This window comes from Monopterus albus, unplaced genomic scaffold (assembly GCF_001952655.1).
Source record: "Monopterus albus unplaced genomic scaffold, M_albus_1.0 scaffold143.1, whole genome shotgun sequence".
NCBI lineage: Eukaryota > Metazoa > Chordata > Actinopteri > Synbranchiformes > Synbranchidae > Monopterus > Monopterus albus.
In genome coordinates, this window is record NW_018128023.1 from 538526 (window position 1) to 557952 (window position 19427).

Genomic DNA, 19427 nt, shown 5'->3' on the forward strand with positions numbered 1-19427 from the left:
CGCCGCGGGGGGCATGGTCGAAGGCCTCCGTCAAATCCACGAAACACATGTGGACTGGTTGTTCAAACTCCCATGAACCCTCCACCACTCTGAAGAGGATATAGAGCTGGTCCAGTGTTCCGTGGCCAGGACGAAAACCGCATTGTTCCTCCTGAATCCAGGGTTCGACTATCGGTCGAATTCTCCTCTCCAGTACCCTGGCATAGACTTTACCGGGGAGGCTGAGGAATGGCCCTATCTTGCTTGTAAATTAACTCAGCATGATTGTGCTGCTCTGCTGTACGGGTTGGAGTAATAAATTTGTCAATGCATCACACCACTTGCCCTCCTGTAGCACTATGATGGTGAAAACTTTTCTCATACCTCCTCAGCACAGATGTTTCAGTGGCTCTGGGTCAGGAGAGCCTAGCTGGGACAAGCACTGAAAAGGAACCAAAACTCAATAAACATGGGGGGGTGGGGGGGTCATGGGTGTGCTTGTCATGATGGAGGCTGCAGTGAGTGCTCCAGTGGTTTCTGGGGTTTTGATGCTGTAATGTGAGACGGCTGTGAAAGAGGACTACAATTCCTCTCTTTGTTTAGTGTCCGTCCTGGCGTCACCCCTCTCTCCTTGGCAGATCCTCACCCTAGCCGAATTCATCATGTCCCCTCTCCGTAGATCTGCCCTATGTCTGCCACCCATCATGATGCCTTGACCTCTCATTCCCACTCACGCTTTATTTTACTTCACTGTTTTCAGTTCATATCTTTTTATATCTGCCAGGTATAAATTTGCTGTCCCATCATCTGCTGTTTTATCTCAACATTTCATCTCACCTGTCAGTTAATTCTCTGTCTATCAATTCACGATAATACCTCTTTTTAAAAAACCCTTCTAATAATATACTCACACCAGAAGGGATTTTGCTCTCTCATTCCCTCTGTGTCACTCATTTTCTTTCTCCTCAGTCTCCAGTTGTGTCTGTCGGCTTCGCAAGGTTTCATCCCAACCTGGTGGTAGGAGGGACCTACTCAGGGCAGATTGTGCTGTGGGACAACCGAAGTCACCGTCGGACCCCTGTCCAGAGGACTCCACTGTCTGCTGCTGCACACACTGTAAGGCTGGTTCCCACTGTACAGTATAACTTACGGGATTAGTTGTGTGCAGTAAACATGAACTTACTGTTGCAGTGCACATCTGATATTTTTAGTTTGTGGTGTTTTAGTGTCCAAAAATGGTGACAATATTTGAACCCTCCTACTTCTAAGTAGGATACAAACATTTAATAGTATAACACAATATGATGCCATTCATTATGCTTTGGTTGCATGTAGGTCAGACTTAAAGGGGATAAGGGGAAAACACCATACAAACTGAACTGCATCAGGCATGGGTTGGGTTTGAACATTATATAGTACAATCTTGATGGGTCAGGTTCAGATGGCACACTTTCAGGCATGGGTCAAGTTCTGAGAGAAATATGTGGCCTGATCCATGCTCTAATTGCAAGCTCAGTATGTTTCATTTCATCTGTGGTATTCAGACAAAAAAAGCAATTTAAAGACATCACTGTAGGTTGTCAGAAACGGCGCGCGATACGGCCGAAAAGTGTTAGGTGAACTCAATTAAATGGCCAGATGAGGAAGTGTAAAACAAAACCGTCTCTTTATTAAGAGAACTAACGTAGAACAAAAAAAAAAAAAACCCACACAAGACACGATGAAAAACACAAAACTCACATGTCCTTATTAACTGTCCGAGGTCAGAGCCAGCAAACACATCCAACAGAGGTGATCCAAAATACGTAGTCCAGAGGCAAGTCTGATATCATACACTGTGGCAGTCCGAGACAAGAGGGCAAAGCAGAAACGAATATACCAAGGTACCAGTCCGGGTCAGAAACACAAGATACCAAAACCGAAAGCTGGAGAGTCAGAGCTGGGATCTAGAACAATCTGGCAGCGTCCTGGTGGGAGGACGTTGCCTAAATAGAGGTGTAAACAATAACGCAACAGGGAATGTGAGTGATTAAGAACGTAAAAAGACCGAAACTAAGGTGAAACAAAAACAGGAAGTAACGTCAAAATAAAAGCCGGACAGGAAGCAGCGGAACCGAATCATGACATAGGTACTGAGAAACTGTAGCAGACTAAATGAATAACAGATTAATCAAAAGAAATCTGAGGTGAACTGGTTATTTCAACTGGTCTTAGTTGCAGCTCAGTTTAGTGTTAAGTGCTAATACACGCTCTGATATAGAGTGGAAAAAGCTCCTTGATGTGCTTTAGTTAGAAAAACAGTTGTAGAGTGATTTAGTGACAGTGTCACGAAGGAGAGATAAAGCTCCTGACACCTTGGTTTCAGATCTTCAGTTTTTCACACTAACATTAGATATCCATGACTAATAAGCTGAAGGATAAAACATTGTTAGGTTAATCTGGTTGTAGATATGAAGAGTTTTACACACAAAACTGATAATCTGCTTCATCAAGACTGAGTAGGTTAGTTTTATCAGATTTGATTGCACAGACAAGATATCTCTGATGAAATAAAAACTTTTCCTCAAAAGAAATGTTCACATAGAACCACTTTACTCAGTAAGAGGCTGAGGGCAAACAATGTTTTTTGGACCTTTTAAAGATTTACATTACACTGTATTTGATAAAAGCTTGATATGTGTTTCCATCAAATACTTATCAAATAGCTTTGAGACAACCGAGCATTCTCACAATAGACACAACACACTTCACACAGAGACCTGATGGGAGCAGACATATTCTAGGCACAACTGAAAGGACGGCTCAGTTCAGATGCTCCATTGAAGTCCCTGACCCTCAACAAATCACTGACCAGTATACACTATCATTAATAATCACAGCTCCAGAGGGCATGCAGACACACACAGCTACATGCCATCCATGCTGTAGGTTTAAAGTGGCCGTGGACTCCAATAATGAGGCTGTCGCTCTCGTCCTCTCCAGGCAGTGAGTCCGGCCAGCTAGCATGGTGCTGATTGCTGAATGGATTCTTTGTGCAGCCCAATACACAAATGAATTACTGCCCAGTAATAACATAATGGTTTCACACACTCCTGTGGATTTGCACAGCAGCGCAGGTCCAAAATGTAGTGTTATTCATCCATTGCATGTGAGCTGACTAAGTCTGTGGCATGTGTTGTTTCACAAAGTATAGGGGTACATTTTCATGATCGTTACAGAGTATTGTTTAAAAGTCACATTTTATTAACAATAGCATATGAAAGTACAGGAATAATTATGTTCCAGCAGGAGTTAACTAAATATTTATTATACAACATGCTGAATGTGCAAAGAAATTGTGTGCTTCTAAGGTTTGAGACTAATAATTATGATTTATGGTTGTGATCATAATGTAGAGTAAAATGCAATTTTTTTGTGTTGTGATTATTTTACACTTGAGGTATGAAATATTGAAAAAATATCTTGCCATATCTGTTGCATTGTGCAAGTGTGTATCTCCACCTATCTCATCTGTTTGTGTGTCTGTACCTCTTTAAATGCCTGTATTTGTGTAGCACCCGGTGTACTGCGTGAATGTGGTCGGCACCCAGAACGCCAACAACCTGATCACTGTGTCTACAGACGGCAGGATGTGTTCCTGGAGTCTGGACATGCTCTCCCAGCCGCAGGTACACAACACACTCATCACAGTCTACACAACCTGGCAACTTGAAAAAGTGTCTTTCAGGGAAAATTACATTTTGTGACTCAGTGCTAGAATGAATGAGTTGTTAGGATGGAGAGTTTTGTGTTCGTATAAGTGTAACTGGGGTTGTATAAAGACATTTTTGTGCTTGACTGTGTGTGTATAGTCACATATTGAGGCTTGTGTGTGTGTATGTGTAGGAGACTATGGAACTGGTGTACAATAAATCCAAACCGGTGGCGGTGACAGGCATGGCTTTCCCCACGGGAGATGTTAACAACTATGTGGTGGGGAGTGAGGAGGGCACTGTGTACACTGCATCCAGACATGGCAGGTTAGTGAACACACACTCTTAAAAGTAGAAACACAGTAAAAACATTGCTTTGGAATCTGGTTAAATAATCTTACTACACTGGCAGCTTGCAAAAAATAAATTTTTCCCTAAATTGAAGGGTTACTTTTTTGTTTTATTTAAAGCTCCCTTACAATGCCGTAAAATTATTTTGAGCATTTGCATCCTCAGTGACATACTGAGTAACATACAACAGGGGCAGTAGCCCGAGCAGAGCCTCCTAGACTTCCCTCTCCCCACACACCTCCTCTAGCTCCTCAGGAGGACCCCAAGGCGTTCCCAGGCCAGCTGGGAGACATAGTCTCTCCAATGTGTCCTGGGTCTGCCCTGAGGCCTTCTCCTGGAGGGACATGTCTGGAATACCACCCCAGGGAGGCGTCCAGGGGGCATCCTAAACAGGTGCCTGTGCCATCTCAACTGGTTCCGCTCAACATAGAGGAGCAGCGGCTCTACTCAGTGCTTCTCACTGGTGACTGAGCTCTGCACCCTATCCCTATGGTGCACCCAGCCACTCTCCAGAGGAAACTCTTTTCTGCGGCTTGTATCCGCAATCTCATTCTTTTGGTCATGATCCAAAGCACATGGCCATAGGTGAGGGTAGGAACGTAGATCGACCGGCAAATTGAGAGCTTCACCTTATGACTCAGCTCCTTCTTCACCACAACGGGCCAGTACAGAGACCACATTACTGCGGACGCCACACCGATCCGCCTGTCCACCTGCCATTTCATTTTTCCCTCACACGTGAACAAGACCCCGAGATACTTAAACTCCTCCACTTGAGGGAGCAACTCGCCCCCAACCCGGAGAGAACAATTCACCTTTTTCCAATTGAGAACCATGGCCTCGGATTTGGAGGTGCTAATTCTCATCCCCGCAGCTTCACATTTGGCTGCAAACCCCTCCAGTGCACATTGTAGGTCTTGAACTGATGAAGCCAACATAACCACATCATCCGCAAAGAGCAAACCACTTCACTGCTTTAAAATTACCCACGTGAGACCAGCGCAACACTGCAGTGCTGACAGTCGAAATTCTGAATGTTATACTTGTGCTGTCCCTTTCCAGTAAGGCGGGTATCTGTGAGATGTTTGAGGGCCACCAGGGGCCAGTGACAGGCATCAGCTGTCACAGCGCTGTGGGAGCCGTTGACTTTTCCCACCTCTTCATCACATCCTCTTTTGACTGGACCATCAAACTGTGGAGCACCAAGGTATGATGTGTGTGTGTGTTTGTAAGAGAGGAGGAGAGGATGTGTGGGGGGTTGATTGTGAGCGCTGAGGGGCTGCAGAGAGAATGTGTGGGGTGGGGGGGTTGAATACTGTAGGTGAGCAACTTTTTGGAAAATCAGTCTCTCTTACTACTTGTGTGTCTATGCATGTGTCTGCTGGGGGTATAATCTGGGTGTGCTACTTTGTTGGTGTGTAGTGAAATTAGCTGATAGTAGAGTGACACTGTGTCTGTCCTATGGAAATGTTGTAAATCTCCTGCACAAATCATTAGACAAAACTGTTGTATTACTACTTTGACATATTGCACAAAGTGCTTTAAAACACTGGCTATTTGAACCTGAATTCAGCCTGTCAGGCAGTTTCCTCTCAGGCTGTGCGCTGCCCCCAGTAGGACCTAGTGTACCAGTAAGATGTTATAGTTTTATAGGTGCTAATAACATGTGTGCTGCCAGTATGTCAGACACTGGTTGGATGTCTACACAACTTCAGAGGAAGGAATGCCAATGAGGCTAAACTCAGGAAAAAAAAAAATGTGTATGAATAGGTTTTCACTTCAAACAATTAGTTTCTCTTCTAGTATCACACAACCACATTAGTTATCTTTTGTAATTGGTATTTGTTTTTTTTTTTTATTTGTTCTTCTATATGAGCTGGTCTTTGTCACTTCTTAAACTTTGTTACACCTCATCTGACAAATATACAGCAGTGGTTTGTGTTGTCTTCTCTGTATCCAATTGTGCATGTGAAAATCTCAAGTAATTATACGATTGAAATAGGATTATATAACCTGTAAGCTGAAGTAGTGTGCTGTTAAATGGCTAGAGTAGAAAATTCTGTTAATACAGAAGAGAACAAGATATCTAAGAAAGATGGAATGGAAATAGTGGGAAAGGAAGAGCAATCAAAGAGATGAAGGATTCAGGGATTCAGTACAAAGAATATATATAATGCATGTTGGGAAATACCTTCAGCTTTATGTAAGATTGCATTACAGCTTTCATACTTGGCTGTGACAGACAAAGATGAATTTTATCTCATGTGTGCACGTAGTCAGTCCATCACTCTTATGCAAAGGCGCCTGTGACACATATTAAAAGATTTCTGTGGATGTTCTTTAGAAGAGTGTGATTTTTCATGTTTTGGGAATTCCCTTTAATTTGAGAGGCACCGCTGGAATGCATGTGTCTGTCTCTTATCCACATAACCCATATTTGTCTGTAGGCAGGCAGAATACCTGAGCATGTGTGTGTGTGCATGTGTAAACAGAGATACACCATACATGCCTCGTGTACACCTTAAGCAAGCTGCCTTTGCTTACCTAAAATCCCCTCGAGGTTTGCCTTCAGCCCACCAATCACAGCCATCACAAACTGTTGTAATACACACATATATTTGCAGGGAATTCTCTTTGCATTCACACACGTTTGCCCTCACAGTTCAAAAAGGCCACTATACAGGGGTCTGATGTTGTTTTTACACTCTGTAGTGCAAATACTGTGGCTAGTGAAAGCATTTTGAGTCGGCCAGAGTATGAAACCGTCGACAACTGGGAGTGGGTCTGTGACTGTGCATAACTTGAACTGTCATCCTCTCTTCACCCCAAAACCAGCGTCCGCTAAGTGGAGTATAATTCCACTTTTGGTCCCATAAGAAATGAATCAAAAGGCCTGCATCAGTTCAGGTGATACTAAGTGTTGACAGAATTTCAGATATAATGTAGATATGTAAATGTATATATATTTGGAAGAGAGAAAGTAAGAGTCAGTTGAGGCTTTCGTGCTGGTGTGCTTGTACAGCACAGCTTGTGGAACGTTTCTTAACACTTTGTAATTTGAGGACAACTCAGTCCCCACAGTGTGTGGTTATTAAATCTGGTGTGAAGCTATCAAGCTAGCATCATATGTGAGATGCAGAGGAGGCCAGGATGGAACCAGTGAAATTATTCGAATTATTCCTCTGACTGCTGCAGAGAAGCGATGGTTTTGATGCCTCTGTGACATTTTTAGTCTTGAGACACCAGTAATAAATTGTTAGCAAGGGTAGTACTGGACAGAAATTTGTAGTTTGTATTATTTAAGGGGGATTTTATTAGCTTCACTATAACTTCTGGGAATTTATAAGAAAACTATTTTTAGCAACCGTATCTTAAGAATGATATATAGTGTAAGTAAACTTGCATCCATCCAGAGATGTTGAAGGGTAGCCAAACCTTACAGTAGCTACATTGCACTGTGACATCAACTATGAGTATCCAGTGTTTTAATAATGGTTTTCCAGTTCAAATGTGCTAGAAACTCTCCAGCTTCTCAGCTCAGAAAAGATAATGGCAAGTGGTTACTTCACTTGCGGCGCCACAAGGATTAGGCTTCATTTTAAGATTAGTTTTAAGACTCGCTGCTGCAGATTATTTACCCAAATCACATTTTTTAAGATGGGCAGATTATGGACAGACTACAGTAAAATTGTAGTTTACACTTTCTTGCCCTGTAGTTTTTGAGTAATCTATATAATACAAGGAGGGCTTTCTTCATCTCTTGTCATCTCCGAAATTATGTCTTACTTTGAGTTGTGGAGGACTACTGTAAAGGAGGGACCCATTTCAGAAAGGTGGTTTCAAACTGCAGTTGCAAGTCAGATTTTGAAAATAAAACAAAAAATTACAATTTGATCACTGTGGCACTGTTGAGTGACTTGGTAAAAGAGTTAACTAGAGAGATAACACAAACAGAAGCAGCTCAGCTGATTGAATGCTGAAACTATGAGACGGAGGAAAATGACCTCTGCTGTCACCTCGCCGGCTGGAAAACGAGTTCGATTGAGGTTTGAAATTGGCTCGGCTGTGTTTGTTTGTGTTTGTGTGAATGGGTGCATGTGTATGTATGTGCGCGTCTATCTGTCTGCAGGTCTCACAGCCCTTCACAGCTGTTTGGAGTGTGAGAGTAAAGGTGAGGGAGAAAAAAGAGAAGGACTGAGAGAGAGAGAGAGAGAGAGAGAGATTACATTCTTTCATTTGCTCCTCCAGCCAACCTGTCTCCTCTCTTCCACTCCTCCCACTGTACCTGTCAGGAATGTAGTTTGTAAGCCTCTGGAATCCTAACAGCCGGTCTGAGAGATGAGGACACACACACATAGACACTCATACTTGTATTAAGATGAATTCTCATTATTGCTCTGTGTGGGGAGTGGAAGAGTCTGTGGGAGCTACAGTAGATTATTTGCCAGTAGGTACAGCTGTCTTCTAACTACTACAGTTTTTATTACCCACACTGTTAGCAGCAGCTAGACATCTACAGACAGTATATTTGATCAACCCTGGTAGCTCAGTCTGAAGGATGACTGGTCTCAACATGATTATGACTTGATGTTATATGCGTGTGTTTAGAAAGTCATTTAATGTGATATTCATCATCAAGTAGTAGCCTTCATGCTGCCTGAGGTCAAACTTCACCAAGGCTCTGTAGGCTCTGAATAGCTCAACTACGCTTAGTGCAATGTATATACCACAACAGGACTGCTGCCAAGACACACCAAAATCACAGCACATACAAAATGCTACTGCTTATGATGACATTTTGGTCTTCATAACTTGACAAATTTACAAGTAGAACTACATAAATACATTTTTTGGGCTGGTATGGGCTATATCCACACATACCCACATCCCATTTCCAGAGCTCTTCCTCTGTAACCATTGTCCGCCCCTCCTCTTCCTCACATTCCCCATCTCTTCCCGTCTCTCTCAGAAAGCTGTTGTGTTGAGGTTACAGTACACCTTGTTGAGGGGCCCTCCCTTTCATGTCTCCCAGAGGTTTTATGGCACTGTGTGAATGTGCTAGGCTTTTTAATTAGACTCTGCACCCAGACAGGCCCCAAGGCTGAGGCAGCGCCACTCTGTCTGAAGCTCGCTCACTCCCTCTCACCAATCCTTCTCTCTCTCTTTTTGTTCTATCTCGTGTTATACTGTAAACCCTAACACTCTTTTTCTCTACAGTGTTTCTTAACACCATCTCAGTCATTCACTTACATAGATATCCTGTCTTTTTTTCAGCACAACAAGCCTATGTACTCCTTTGAAGACAACGCAGACTATGTATATGATGTCATGTGGTCACCTGTGCACCCTGCTATGTTTGCCGCCGTGGATGGCATGGCCCGCTTAGACCTGTGGAACCTCAACAACGATACTGAGGTATGTGTGTGTGCATTGGTGGTCAAAGGGTATGTGTGTGATTTCTTGGTGTCCTCAGGGCCTGTTGCTGGGCTTCAGCCCACAACAAGACAGCGAAACACCCAAGCCTTTTTCCTGTAATCAGTCTCCACCACCACCGACTCCTCAGCATCCCTCACTACACACACACACACAAGTCAAGATTCACCTGTGGGCGTTTCCCACAGGCATCACTTTAAATCAGACAGGGTGACAACTCCTCATCCCAGCTCCCACTCAGCCATTCCACTAACATTCCTGCAACCTCTGTCCAACATTCAGGGAGCCTCAGGACCCCACCACCCTGTCCCATCTCCCTCCTTCAATCTGTCCTGTCAGTGAATTTCACAGATATGCAGAAGACAACGAGGAGAGCCTTGACTGTCAGTACACTGTCCCATTGCCGGAGATGAAAATAAAAGGAAAAGGCTCATGCCAGGTTGAGATTCTCAGAGCTGTGTAGCAAGATTTACTTTAAGATGAATGCATGAATTATTTTCTACAAACCATGTATGTTACTTTGCAGTTTGTTAGTCATTTTACAGAATAGTTTGACATTTTGGGAACTACACTTATTTGCTTTCTTCACCTGAATTAGATGAGGAGAGCAATACCCAAATACTCACCAAGATGTGTCCATAGATATTGTCAAGTATCAAAATTTGACACCTTTATTTTTGGAGAAGTCTTCATTTAATACTCAGGCATTGAGGGGTTGGAAATTCATTTATTTGTCTTTATTGTTGTGGGTCAGATGAGGAAGGCTGATAAGACTCTTATGTCTGTAAATTAAATGAAAGTCAGCTAATCTTAGTATAAAGACTAGAAGCAGGTGGTAGCAGTTAGCCTGGCTCTGCTCAAAGGTAAAGAGAATCTGCCTCTTAGCACCTCTAAAGCTCACTAATGAACATGTTTGTGTTTTGTTTAATCTGTATAAAAACTGAAGTGTAATAACAAGTCACTGCAAGAGATGGCCAAGATAGTCGCTCACAAACCCCTTCGTAAAAGTCTTTTTTTTTTTAACCAGATTAAACAAACAGGATTTAACATGTGCTGTTAGGCAGATTTTGTTACCTTTAGACCGACCCAAGCTCCTTTGAAGGAATAGGAAAGCATTAGAGTGAAAATATACCTTCAGCTTAGTCTGAAAACCATACTGTACTTTGCTGAAACTCTGATAGGGGAGTGGGTACCAAACCTTTGATCACTCAGGTAAGAGTAGGGATGAAAGGATTCTCCATTCTCCTTGCTCTTGGTTTCCATGGAGACAACACCCACAGTGCCTTCAAACTTAATACAAGTCTACATCTCTACAGATGCTCTCCTCCCTCTCTCACAGTGCTCTTTCACTCTTATTCTCATTTTCTGGCAGCCCCTTCATACTGTTCACATAGAATTCAGATCTCATCACCCAGCATTACATGGGTGCAATCACTTCCATCGTCTCATCTAATCTCTTTTTTCTACTTGTTTTTAACCCAACATGCTCAATCACCAATTCCATCACTAGTGCTGGGTCTTCCCTCCACACAGACGACAAGTTTCTCATGGTCCTCTCAACAGCAGCCTTTTTACTGACAGAGTTCATTATCGATGGCCTAACTCTGCTAACAATGTGCTTTATGAGAAACATTTGCTCTGACACACATACACACCAACGGATGTGCCAAGCATACACATTGACTCACACATAGTCAGTCTAATAGCAGCAGACTTCCATTGTTGCCATCATATTTAAAAACACAGTCATAATGACATTAACAGCACAGCACCACATGCCTGGTTCTCATTTCCACCAAACATACAGCCAATTTAAAGTGCTCAGTACAGATCCACTCGGGCGGAGCGGTGGAAGCTAGCAGGCTAATGGCAGTCAGTCTGTGGTTAGCACTGCTTTAAATATGCAGAAACTCAGTGTGTGAGGCACGTGATGCCAAGGCCTGTGTCTCCACCGGTGACATGTATCAGACTCGCCTGCCACATTTCAGAAACAGTTTATGGAAATTCTGCAGATGTTTTAGGTTTTTAAAGGTGCAATACAAGCACTGCTGTTTACTAAAAAGAGTGTTAACTCACCCACAACAGCAACAGATAGTTTGTATACAGTAAATAACCTTGTGTCTGCATTTGAATAAGAAGCTATGCTTGTCTAACCTTCAGAGTACTTGCACTGTTGTCCTTTTTATGTAGTAAATTTGTTTTGTAAATTAGATTATAATGGCATAATGCTCCCATTTTCCAATAAACATTTACAAGAATAGTTGAAACAGAAATAAAAGGAAATGGGGACTCTTTATTTCAGTAGAGTTTGTTTAGAAATGGAAGCTATTTAATATCAAGGAAACTGGTACGAGTTTTTTTTTATTGTAACTTACCATAAATAAAATCTAAATTGTCAAACAGCAGCTACAGTGGTGTGAAAAAGTGTTTGCCCCCTTACTGATTTCTTATCTTTTTGCATGTTTGTCACACTGTAATTTTTCAGATCGTCAAACAAATTTATATATTAGTCAAAGATAACACAAGTAAACACATCATGCAGTTTTTAAATGAAGGTTTTTATTATTAAGGGAAAGCGAACAGGTGTGGCAAGAGAAATTGAACTCAGGTGCGATAAACCAGTGTTTTGACAGGGGGGCAAACACTTGTTCACACAGGGCTCTATAGTTTTGGATTTTGTTTTCCCTTAATAATAAAAACCTTCATTTAAAAACTGCATGATGTGTTTACTTGTGTTATCTTTGACTAATATATAAATTTGTTTGACGATCTGAAACATTACAGTGTGACAAACATGCAAAAAGATAAGAAATCAGTAAGGGGGCAAACACTTTTTCACACCACTGTATATACAAAACGTAACTATAGTTGTAACAGTCACTACCTCAGGTGGCAGGCTCATGTCTTTTATGAATGCCTTAGAGGATTTTATAAAGGATTGTGTGCATCCTTAAAGGCTGACATTGATTTTAAAAGTTGCAAGTTGTGTGGTGTGCTGTAGGTTAAGGAGGCAAAGTAAGGCAATACCAGTTCAGTATTAAATTACAACATTAAGCATTCATTAGTTGTAACATTTGGCCGTTATCCAAGTTAAGTTACTGCTTATAAATACTCAAAAAATTACGGGTTCATCTGGAAAGACAGGACTAAAACCAAGTAGGTTTTCCAGTCTTATAAACATCCCAGTTTTCAAAACAGCAGTAATGTAATGTGATCTGCTCTACATGTGGAAGTTGTGCACAACTGCAGCATTTTGATTGAGATATTTATCTTTGTTAAATCGCCCACCAGGTACCAACTGCTAGTGTGAACATCCAGGGAGCATCGGCCCTCAACAGGGTCCGCTGGTCTTCTGGAGGGAAGGAGGTGGCTGTGGGCGACTCAGAGGGCCGAGTCTGGATCTACGACACTGGAGAGGTACAGATAATACCTGTGCACTTTTAAAATAGATGAACTGCTTAATACATTTACTGTAAAGCAGTCTCTTTCATGATATCCAGAAATAAGAGCCAAGTGGGTGCTCTTTGCTGTCAGGTTGGCTAAGGATAACAGAACAGTGACTAATTTTTAATACTCAACTGTTTCTCATAGCTCTGGCTACAAAAATGTGGCTGGATTCACTTTGAGTGCTGGGATGTATGGAGGCTTTAGTTCTCACGGATGTTGTTACATCCAAGGTGCCAAAGCATGAGTGAACTGCAACAATCAAAGTTCACTGCACTGTTGCAATTAAATTGTACTACAGTTGACTGAGAGATGTCAGAGCCTGAAATTGGAGTTACTGGTCCTGACTCTGTTCAAAGATGTGTACTGTAAGGGTAGAAATAAGTACATTTTTTTCCACAGTAAAACCTTCAGATGAACCACAACCGACCATTTTAGGACTTTTAGCCCTGTATGTTTACCCAACTGTCAGTATTGACATAGATGTATGTTTGATCTTTTTTCCCCTCCTCTTTTGTATCCTTGCAAAATGGCCTCCACATGACTTTGTCATCACCACAAAGTGGCCAACCATCCTGCCTGTGCCTGTATGGTCTGCTGTTTGGAGGGCTCTGGTTAGAATCCCTATGTGAGGGTGCATTACCCTCACTGCTTGGCTAATTTTAGCATCTTTTTTTGTTGTGTGGCAAGTTGGAAAGAGCCTCAGCCTAGCTGGTTGCCTCCATGCTGAGTTTATGGTAACGAAGAGTCATCAACAAAAGTGAGTGGGGTTGAAAGGCTTTATGACTCCAGAAAACTGTGTATGTGTGTGTGATGATGGTTGCATTTACTTCACTAGAAACTCCCCTCATAACAAAAGCTGGCAACAGTGTGAAAAAAAGAACATGTGAAAAAAAGAGATGCCAGCAGTTGGATCCAGAGCAGTGCAGTCTGGACAGTGACCCTTAGCCATGACCTAGTTAGTTTGAGGGTCATTTATAAACTGGGATTGAAACTGTTTGGATTAGTCCTCTGTTGTTGCCCTGTGTGGAAAGTCCAAATCATAAAACAAAAGTGTTTCTGCCATGGGACAAAACTAGCAGATCAGTGGGCTAATCCTGTTCATGACATGAAAATGTTTTGGACCCACTGCTGACAACACAAAATTCAAGTGTTTCTCTGTCATTTGAACCTCTTATAGTCTGTGAAGCTGCTGCAAATGCTGAAGTCATTCAGGGCCCGTATAGATGATGCTCTGGCAGAGGTCCCCTGCTGTGGCCAGCCCAGCTCGGTGGGGGGTTGGGGGCCTCAAAATGGCTGCCTCCCTCCTCCTGGTTCCTGCTTAATTATAGCCTGGCCATGAAAAGTGGTTGCAGACAGCTTGGGTGGCAACTGTGGCTTCTGTCCCACTCCCTCTGACTCCCACAGTGCACAACTGTAGCTCGACACAATGTTCAGCTCGGCATCCTGTCTTAGCCCCATGGTCAGTACAGTTTCTGAATAAACTCCAGGTAGAATTTTTTTGCTCTATTTTTGGATCAAGGTATGGCAATGATGGTCTGACAATGACTTAACCACTTTGATCCAGGTTTGTAAGGCTTTCCAAGACCCTAGAAAACTTTTTTGTGATGTCATTCTTTTTTTGCTAATATGCCAGGTGGACATTTTCCAGTAAGTGCCTGGGTGCCATCTTTGACTGCAGTGTCTACTTTCTGTAATGCATCCATGGCCGATGTACAGCCTCACAGAACTGCTGGCCCAATTCAAATGAATGTAGTTTTTTTCACTCGGCGCTAAAGTCACTTTCAGTGGTCTGGTTAATTTTCCATCACTATCCTTTGTGGTATTATTAAAGGATAAGGCTGGTCATTTTCTATATTGACAGTATTTTAAACACTCCCCATACAGAAACTAAAACCAACAACGAGTTGCCTGTCAGTCCTAGTTTAGCGGATTCGTCTGTGCCATACTGAGGTGGGAAGTAATGAAGTACAAATACTTTGTTACTGTACTTAAGTAGATTTTTCAGGTATCTCTACTCTATTTATTTATTTTTCTGACAACTTTTTAATAAGGATAATCACCTTTATTGGCCAAGTATGTTACATACAAGGAATTTGTTTCCGGTACAGAACCGATGGCAGATGGCAGCCATCTGTGGCGCCACGACATCCGACGGCTCTAACCATCAGGGCAACGGGGGGGAAGGGGTTCAGTGTCTTGCCCAAGGACACTTCGACACGTGGACTGGAGGCACAGATATTCAAACCTTCAACCTTCGTTGGGAGACGACTGCTCTACCCACCGCACCACTGTCGCCTCCCTCTTACTTTTACTCCCTACATCTTAACACAAATATCTGTACTTTTCTACTCCTTACATTTCCAAATCAGGCTCATTATTTTTTAGTTTTAATATATTTGAGGAGAATTATTAATGATTTTTATTCAGCACTTCCTGCAAAATGTTCTGAGTTCTGTTACCAGGTGTGGTACCATACAAATAACGCAGATGTATCCATCTAGTACCTAATGGCTTGTACCTGTATTTCTGCAGCTGTCAGTGGCACACGCTGATGACTGGGCACGCTTCGCCCGCACCCTGATGGAGATTCGTGCTAACCGGGCCGATGGCGAGGAGGAGGGGCCTATGGAGCTGGCTTCATAGAACAGGACTCCAAACCAGAATGGAGTGAGTCAGAGACCTGGTGTGCTTTTGTTGGTATCACTGTAGCATGTGCTTCTACGTTTCATTTCTCCACCTTTGTTCCTCTCTCATCCAAGCAAGGCAGCGCTTTTACTGTATTTCTGCATTTGCTCTCCTGTAAATGCAACTGGTCTATTAATGGGTGAACCTGCTGACGTCTACTGAATCAGTCCACCCTTAATTATTTGTTTAATGACTTAAGGTGGTGTGTTGCTTGCGACTCGTGAGCCTACAACATATACGAAGTGGCAGTTTTATAGCCTTATGTAGATGTGTGTATTGTAACAATGCTTTGCACTACTGTAAAAATAAAGCAGGGTCACGTCTAGTCACGTATTGTTTACTAAATGTCATGTTCACTTTATGTTACAGTTCTTTGTTCTGTATTATGTCTGCATGCGACACATTCCTGAATTATTCCAGATGCTTAAACATGGACTTAATATGGTGATGTTTTCACACATGGGGCTTTGTGGTTGTCAGTGTTAAAAGCTGAATCTGAATCAGAAACTCAAGTGTTTATGACACTGTGTCTTTTGTTCTGAACAGCTATAACTGTATTCTACTACTAAGAGGTATACTGTACTGCAGAGTGCTCGCTGTTAAGCCTGCTATGTTTACCATTAAAAGCATAGCTGATAAACAGACATCTTGCTTTTTCCTCTGTTCACTCAAATAATGGGAATGAAAACTCCAGCAAACGTTTCAGTTTACTGGTTTCTCTCAGTGCACATGTTGCTGCCATACGCACAATAAGGCACAATTATTACACACCACATGCAACTCCTACCTCCTCTGTAGTGTAGACATTTAAACAGAACTACAGTCACTGCCAGCTCTCGCCTTTAGATATTTACATCTGCACAAATTTAGACCTGACAACAAAGAGCAACACAAGACTGAAATAGCCATATACACTAGCTTTGTATCTCTGGATTTCTCATGCATACAGGTGCCACACTGATGATCAATCAACCCTTTTCAGGCACCTTTATGGTATGAGGAATGTTTATTGATTATAAAGTGGCAAAAGAAAGACAGGAAAAAGCTGCAACTGTATTTAGTAACTGATACTATTTACATACTACATTATAAAGCAGTTAAGGTGTATTTTAAGATCTGCCGGTGAATACAATATATCTGCAGGTCCCATTTGAAGTGTGGTGAAATGAAAAATGTCAACTTTACAATGTCAAACAAATACTGCAGGAGTCATAAAAAGAATTTGCTGTGAGTATCCCATGTTGATTGGCTGACTAACTGAAATGGTTGCATATAATAAATAATAAGTAATTTTAAATACTACAAACAATGACTTGGTGTTTTTCAGTGATTTTACTGTGTGAAAAATATTTAAGCCCTCTCTTTCACTTACCCCTCGACTCGTGGCTGACACCGTGAGCAGCTCAGGAGATGTTTGCAGGGGCTGCTGCTGCGATGCCAGTGAACATGGCCATGGCCAACCTGAAGCCTCCAATGCGGTTGGGATTGGGCGCCGGCAGGCTAATCCGAGACTTGGGGGTGGGCTCTGAGCCAGCTGGCTTTCTGCGGCGTGGAGAGAGGAAGAAAGAGACCAAGGACGAAGCCAGAGGTGCAGTGAGAGAGCTGAATAAAGTAGGGAAAAAAATAAGAGAAAGGTAAGGAATGATAGAGTAAAACTGTTAAACAAACAGTGCAAAATGTTGCTTTATACAAACAGGTGAGAATGTGAGTGAACACAAACTGCAGTTTTATCTTTATTAAATCTTAAGCACTGTTCATTGCAGAAACAAATGTATTAGAAAGTGGAACAGCCTTAAAGCTGAACTAAAATCAGTCCCTCATCGATTCACTACCAATTTGGACAGCAAAGAAGCACAGACAAAACCACTCCAAAGTACAGTTAATATTCACTGGGTCTGCAGTTGATTTGTTCCACAGTGAGCTTTTGGGAGAAGAGCTACATGTAAAAGTAATGAGCCATCAGCAAACACAATCTCAGCTGTCCATTAAAAAGAAGCACATTTTGAGAGGTTCACCACCTCAGTTTTCCACTGGACCTTTTTAACTTCAGAGAACAAGTGAATTATTCCTGTGACCTATTTTGAGGAGGAAATGAGCTCATTTCAGTCCCAGAAGTGAGAAGAGTACATGTATAAGTCAAATGAGTGCTGTCTGCCCTGATCACAGTACGCTAAAACTCTCGAGTTGGAGAAAATTGTCACATCTACAGCTTGGAGTGAGGGCTTCATTCTGTCAGCTAATGCGAATGGAAATTATTTTTGGTCTTGTGGCATTTCTTTTTCCCCCCTCATAGAGGGAGGAGGACACACAGAAAAAGCAACTACTATGTGTTGAAATTAACCCCTATTGTTCAGGGAGGAGATGGCGTTTGATAATGGGATGAACTAGCTGGAGGATTCTGGCTTCAAAAAAGGAAAGAAAAAAATGTTTTATATTGTTTCACTGGGAGATGAGGGGAATTAAAGTTTAGAATTTTGTAACAACAGTGACAAAGTAAAACAGGCTAAGCTTGGGAAGTTAGTGAGAGGGGAGGAGACTTACTGACCTTCAAAGTAGATGCAGGAGTCCATACATCACCGGGGTCACTCCAAACAGAGGCGTGGACCGAAACACTAGAGCTGCAGGAACAGGTGGAGAACAATGGTGCAGCACAGTGAAGTCAGAGTGTAAGTGTCAACTATTTCTTGTAGTTATATTAGTAGTTAATATCAATGAGGAAAATAATAAATTCCAATTACAACATATACAGAGCAAATATAAAAACTAAACATTTATTATTTATCTGAAATCTTTCAAATTGTGCACCAAATAGCCAAAAGGAGAAGGAAGAAGGAATGCAAGTGTATCCAGATAAATCTTATTTGTTCTCATATGTAGAAAGTCTCCAAATAACTGATTAATTGAAAAGTAAAGAGTCAACTCAGTCTTCGGACTCAGTCTTCTCTCAGGCTGAAGGACAACCTTCTCTGTATGTAGCCTGAGAGGTGAAACCCAGCACAAAAACTCATCTGCAAAGCACTTACTGCTGCTTTGAAAACCTAATTTTGTAATTGAAATAAAACATATGACAGTATTAACATTTATCTACTCAGAGCTTAAAGAGGACAACATTCAGAGACTGGAGAAGGAAAATGAAACTAAGTGTGGAGGATGAACACAGGACTTTAAAGTGTCCCCATTGTATAGTCACAAGATGTTTGAGCTCACGATCGTACCTCCGGCTCCCTCCCAGAAAGCGCAGAGCCCCTCTCCTCTGAGGATCTTCTGCTGTAGGTGGTCAGCCCAGCATGTGCCACCACCTGTAGCCTGGTCTTTATCACGTCTGCTGGGGTCACCAGAGAGGTCTCTGGAATGCCTGGGGAGAGGAGTGCAAGACCTGTGTGATGCTTTTTTTTTAAACAGTTGGATGTGTTTGATTCTAAATAAAGAACAAATTTAAAATAGGCTCCAAACAAATGAAATGATTTGTAGAAAGCAGTCATCAGCGATCAACTGAAATCTTGCATATCATCCTAACTGCATCTGATAGAGTGGTTTCAGCATTCTTTGTTCCCTCTTTTAAAACACACCAGCTTGGATCTTGACCATCTTGCACAAAGTCTGCCACATACATACACTATACACATGTAGGGGCCAGTTCCTATCACTTCACCATCAAAACATCCATACCACCAACGAGGCCATTATTTAATCTCTACCTTCTTTCTTCCTTTCCTCTCGCTCCCACTTTTCTTACAGCCATTTGAAAGGGGCCAGACAATGGACGGTAATGAGAGCAATGCACACTGTGCCCCGTGTGCCGCTGAAAGTGATGGGCTGACTGAAGGGAGTGACTGCAAA

General features: G+C 42.2%; 2 protein-coding genes across 6 annotated transcripts in view; one reads left to right on the forward strand and one right to left on the reverse strand.

The window, feature by feature from the left end:
- The window catches only part of dync1i1a (dynein cytoplasmic 1 intermediate chain 1a), a 54682-nt gene extending 38066 nt beyond the window's left edge, over nucleotides 1-16616 (forward strand). For all 5 annotated transcript variants that reach the window (XM_020614238.1, XM_020614233.1, XM_020614236.1 and 2 more), the window contains 7 exons: nucleotides 949-1095; nucleotides 3534-3647; nucleotides 3865-3998; nucleotides 5085-5229; nucleotides 9297-9437; nucleotides 12747-12872; nucleotides 15435-16616. In XM_020614238.1, the coding sequence (XP_020469894.1) occupies nucleotides 949-1095; nucleotides 3534-3647; nucleotides 3865-3998; nucleotides 5085-5229; nucleotides 9297-9437; nucleotides 12747-12872; nucleotides 15435-15545 (918 nt within the window). In that variant the 3' untranslated portion in view covers nucleotides 15546-16616. The remainder of the gene's footprint in view (nucleotides 1-948; nucleotides 1096-3533; nucleotides 3648-3864; nucleotides 3999-5084; nucleotides 5230-9296; nucleotides 9438-12746; nucleotides 12873-15434) is intronic.
- A 2083-nt stretch (nucleotides 16617-18699) lies between these two features.
- Nucleotides 18700-19427, reverse strand: part of slc25a13 (solute carrier family 25 member 13) — a 37350-nt gene continuing 36622 nt past the window's right edge. The window contains exon 11 of the mRNA XM_020614231.1: nucleotides 18700-18942. Within this exon, the coding sequence (XP_020469887.1) occupies nucleotides 18791-18942 (152 nt within the window). The 3' untranslated portion in view covers nucleotides 18700-18790. The remainder of the gene's footprint in view (nucleotides 18943-19427) is intronic.